This window comes from Montipora capricornis, chromosome 8, assembly GCF_036669925.1.
Source record: "Montipora capricornis isolate CH-2021 chromosome 8, ASM3666992v2, whole genome shotgun sequence".
Taxonomy (NCBI): Eukaryota; Metazoa; Cnidaria; class Anthozoa; order Scleractinia; family Acroporidae; genus Montipora; species Montipora capricornis.
In genome coordinates this window covers 8,954,552-8,959,551 of record NC_090890.1, presented here as the reverse complement: position 1 = coordinate 8,959,551, position 5,000 = coordinate 8,954,552, and the positions used below count along the sequence as shown (strand labels likewise).

General features: G+C 41.6%; 2 protein-coding genes across 5 annotated transcripts in view; both read left to right on the top strand.

The window, feature by feature from the left end:
* The window catches only part of LOC138014473 (protein CLEC16A-like), a 37,223-nt gene extending 35,381 nt beyond the window's left edge, over positions 1 to 1,842 (top strand). The window contains exon 26 of the mRNA XM_068861544.1: positions 1 to 1,842. This exon is cut by the window's left edge and continues 7 nt beyond it. Coding sequence (XP_068717645.1) covers positions 1 to 977 — 977 coding nt within the window. The 3' untranslated portion in view covers positions 978 to 1,842.
* Positions 1,843 to 3,640: 1,798 nt separating this feature from the next.
* Positions 3,641 to 5,000, top strand: part of LOC138014474 (high choriolytic enzyme 2-like) — a 28,948-nt gene continuing 27,588 nt past the window's right edge. For 2 of the 4 annotated variants that reach the window (XM_068861545.1, XM_068861548.1), the window contains exons 1-3: positions 3,641 to 3,704; positions 3,989 to 4,076; positions 4,458 to 4,517. In XM_068861545.1, the coding sequence (XP_068717646.1) occupies positions 3,995 to 4,076; positions 4,458 to 4,517 (142 nt within the window). In that variant the 5' untranslated portion in view covers positions 3,641 to 3,704; positions 3,989 to 3,994. Of the gene's footprint in view, positions 3,709 to 3,988; positions 4,122 to 4,457; positions 4,518 to 5,000 lie in introns of those variants that run through there. The other 2 variants (XM_068861546.1, XM_068861547.1) reach the window with 2 other exon arrangements.

Here is a 5,000-nt window from a genome sequence, read left to right as displayed (position 1 = left end):
AGACAGCCCCCGATAAAGATGACAGTCGCTCATTGTTCATCACCATTCATCAGCCCAGCTCAGTAAGGAGCCTCACCAAAGTCCGCTCTCGACCCATTCTCTCTGCCAAGTTCATATTTGATGATTACATTCGTTGCATGTCAGCCAAACAGCGCCTACAACGACGGAGGGCATTGTTGAGACAGCATAAACTGCATTGTATTGCTCAGCTCTTAGAGCTGCCAGCTATGGCTTCTCCACCTTCTCATTACTATTCGATAACGCCTCCAGCTTATGTTAATCTTGGGCCGGGACATCTTGATTCGCCAACGGATTCTCAAACAAGTGAAGCAGTGGACGAACGCTTCGGGCAGCAGGCGCAGTCTTTTGAACATGGGCAATCGCCCAGTGACACATCGAAGGGGTCTGCGGATTCTGTCCAGGCCCCTCTCGCTGGTGCCATGGCAACCCCTGAGCAATGTCTGTCGCCAGTTCATGGTCAGGGAAAGCGAACAACATCGCAGGCGGAAGCTCTGGCCAGCGTGTTGGAACAGTCACCTCCCGACAACAGGGATACCGAGGCCACTAAGCTACGCGCTACTTCAATAGAGGAGGCTACGGAAGCTTTTGAATTGGTGATCGCCAACAAAGTGCTCGAAAAGGTCAAAGGGGCGGATGTTATCGTGGCGGCATATCCCGTTGAAATCGATTCCCGCTCTCGCTCATATTCTGTAGAAAACATTCCTCATGTAGGGGCTAGAAGTACACCCTTGTCGCAATCGGCCCCAGCCACCCCCCGTGGGGACAGGCGTGCGCTTCCCATTAGCTTCGAAGATGAAGAAACGACTGTAAGATTAAACTCGATGTCTGAGCCCGCCATATTTTTGTCCGGTCAGTGGGACTCCCAATCACCTCAGCAGACTAAAGCGCCGGAGAAGAAAACGAAAAAGACTGGGAACAAGAAGGCGAAAGGAAAAACGCGACAGCGAAAGAGATAAACGCCGTCTTATATTTACCCAGCAATCGTTTTCGAAATCGTACGACCTCGAGTACGATTGGGCATTTTAAAATACCAGTGATGTTTTCAAAGTCGTAAAAATACTGAGGCCTTTTACAGCTTAGTGATCACATGGTAGAAAAACTGCTATACTGGAACTTAAATTGCGCACTGGGGCATCTAAAACAAAGCAACTTAAGTTAAATTTTCTTTGTTTTAGATGCCCCAGTGGGCAATTTGCGTGCCAGTATGGCGGTTTTTATACCATGTGATCACTAGCTGCAAAAGGCCCATTCCGAATTGGTCCGAATTCCGAGGTCGATTTTGTTGTTTGTGATTAATACACTCAACCAAAAAAATTTCGAGCGATTCTCCAGTGAATAAACTGCGTATAACTTTCAATCCGCCTTGGAAAAATAAGAAATTTTTGCCCAGGTTTGGGTACTCTTGTTTGCGCAATCATTTATTATGTTTTGTCCTAGATTTTACTCTTCGTTTTTATTAAACAACTTTGTCAGCCATTTTTGTTTTCAATCACCTACCTGGTCATGCGCGCGTGGTTACCATAGTGACTGAATTGGGACTCTGTCAAATCAGAATCGACTTGTTTTGTTGAGTGTATTGTAAGGGATGAAATAGGCGTGGTATTTATTTTTGCGGGAAATGGTGCGATTACTCTCATGAAGAACGAAGTCTTATCATTTGTTTTAAAATAGGCTTTTAAAATCCCCTTTGGCGGACTAGATATCGTAAAATCTAGCAATTACCGTAATCATAATTTTATTCTGTAACGATGAATATTAAGTGCAGTTATGATCCTGGCAGTTATATTGTTAATAATGGGCCTCATGAGGCCTATTTGAGTATCACTCGTTTTAATAGTCTTCCTGGAAAATTGACGAGAGAACATTTAACGGGCGTTTTTGAGGAAAAAGCAATCACCAATCTTTTGTTTCTCAGAGCTTCTAGGCGTCTGGTCGTTGCTGAAAAGAGACCATTTTACAGTTGCGGGCTGAAACACCTTACCTGTGGATTGCAGTGAGGCTTGAAGTGACCTTTGGCATAAAATAGAGCGACAAACGAGAGCCGAAAATAAGGTGTTAACTTTTTTAACCTGCTTTGGCGGTACAACGTTTGTATTGTTGAATGTCTTTACTCTTCAAGAGACATTTGCTTTAAAATTTGGGCGAAAACTATGACTTCGTAGAGCGAAAAAGATACTTCGCGTCGACGTCCGTAGTTTACTATCAAAGGTCACTGGCTGCCTTGCTTCCATCCACAGGCCAAGTAACGAGACTCTCGAATGTGAAACTGGTCAATTTTTGCCTTATTTTGCACTTTGGTGATCTGCTATTTCCAGGAAGAGTGTAAAAAAACTCGCTTGTTCTGGTGAGCTTCGCCGGTTAGTGGTCGGATGGAAAACGCGCCTGTCCTCGTTATTCTGGACTGAACCCACGCTAACGACGAGACTGCACCTCTTGATTTCCTCCGCAACAAATAATTGTGACGAACGGGAATTGTGAAGACGTACAGACTAGAGCGTTGTCATTCCGGCCGGCCTTATTTTTTCAAAGGCCTGGGGGTTTCATAGTATCTCGGAGAGGAAACGAAATTAGTTTTGTAACAACGCAGAAAATATATACCTCTTACTAACCGAGTTCGAGGTCCGTACTGTAAGTTACGAACCGAGTTTTTTCCCGTTGATTTATGGCCAAGCGCGAAGCGCGCGGGCCATAAATCAACGGGAAAAAACAAGGATCCGTAACTTACAGTACGGACCGAGAAAACGAGGTTAGTAAGATATTTATTATATCTCTGAGGTTAACCGGTGCGCGGGCAAGGAAACTAGTCAAAGTGAAGCGGAAGGTTCAACTGCCACAAAGAATGCTGTGCCAAAATCCCAAAAACTAAATCTTCTTGGCTGTTAAGTTTGAAATAGTTGCTTGCAAGATTCAAACAGTTTTCAGTACAAGTTTATGCAACAGAAATGACATGAAAAACTCGCTAGATGATGTTTTGTCGAAATTTTAAATTTAGCGGGCTGTACAGCGGGCCGTACTGTAGAAAACGGCCCGCTAATTTAGCCAATTACAGCGCGCGCACTATCTGAGAGATACAATGTAAAGAGTTGAATTCACCAAGTTGATGGACTCAAAATGCGAATCTTCAACTTGGTGCTGTGTTACCAGACTGTTTCCAAGCAATGACCTGGCGCTTAGATTACCATGCGGGAATGTAAAAGTGCATTTTTGTGAGAACCAGGATTTCGTTAAGCCATTTGGCTTTGTCGGTAGCCAAGGCCTCGCCGTTTTTTCAAAAAAGTATAATTTTTAACATCGAGATGAGTTTGTAAAGTAAAGATTGAAATGAGCGTAATCTCGGTGTTAATGGTGGTTTCATCGTTAAGTCATCATCGTTGTGTTGGTAGATGATAACAATGGAAAAATCTCTTCGTTTTGTGCGTCCACCAGCGCTTGTGTGTCACACTCCTGTTACCTTGAAATTGAACTATTGCACCTGTTAAGAACACAAACACTGGAATTGAAAAAATCACCTTAATTTCTATGCTTGAATAAAGCTTCAAATCATAGTAATGCATTAATTATATGAGATGACAAAGATATAAATATTTTGAGTCACAAATTCCCGTAAATCGGCACTGGCAAAATTTTGAGCTGATGCTGAAAGGAGAGAACCGTGCACGTTTATCAAGAAAATTGCCTTCTTTGTAAGTATGTGAACGTTATTGTAACTTTACATCTTTCTTTATGTTGAACGCTTCAGCAATAATTGCCCAGGCTTGGATAAAGCAGAAAAAAGATAGTTTGACTTACCGATAATTAAAATATGGATAAGTTGTAATTCAGGAAGTGTTTGCGAATACTAAAGTTTTCTGCATGTGGTCGATTCCCACTGATTTTAACGTACAATAGCAAGAACGTTTTTGAGAAAGATTAACAGGTCCACTAGTTTAAGTCCATTTCCCTAAGTTCGTGTTATTTCTGCTTGCAGCCCAATATGATCCCGTTCGCTGTTGTTGTCATTTTGTGCATGAACCTCGCTGAAGCAGTTCCTTGGAGGGACGCTGTAAATGAAAGTGGTAAATAGGACGAAAGTTTAAATGCTTCGTTGTTCAGTTGATACGGTCAGTTATTACATTTTTGGTACCTGTTCAGTTGAGACAGGAGTGAAAAAGCCTTGGAAATGAAGACCTATATACGCTGATGAGCTCCCGTCGTTGTTAAAATTCTTTTATTAATCCCATCGTTTTTACGTATAATCTAGCTCTAGGGAACGTAGTGCATTTGCAGTTTTCATACTTCGTTGAATTTTTTGATTTTTTATATACACTGTAACATAAGATATATATTTTTTTTTTACTTTTTGAGACGATAGAGACCATTTAACTTCATCATCGTCATTATTGTTATTATTTCAACAGTCAGTTCTTCTTCCGTAATAGATTATTTCATTATTTTAGATAATCCTGCAGGACTTAAAGATAACACAGCTATGGACGACATTGAAAAAGCCAACGATGGTAAGACTTTGCGGAGCGAAACCAAAAATGATTCTTACGTCTGTTTCCAAATTACACGTGTTTCGGTGGTTTTAGATTGGCCGAATTTATACTAGAGACGAATTATCCGTCAGAGACGAATTATCCGTCTAAGTATAAATTCGGCTCGAAGACGAATTATGGAGCAAAATTCGTCTGAGGCTGATTCGTTTGTTAGCACGTCTTTTGTTGCTTTTTGTTGCATTTAATTCCCAATCGTGCTAAAAAAAAAAAAAAAAAAAAAAAACATCTTGAAACGGTAACATTTGGGAATTTGTGGGGATGATGCACCCACTCGCGGCAAAACTGTGGAATCCTGGTTGACCGAATTGTGAAATTTAATAAATTTCTTCAGAGCTGCGAATTTGAATTTTTGCAACGTTTTCGTTGGCCTTGACATTGTTTCAGTTCCATTTCCCTTTCGGCTTTCGTATCCATCGGCCGGTCATGTTCTTCAATGCAGCC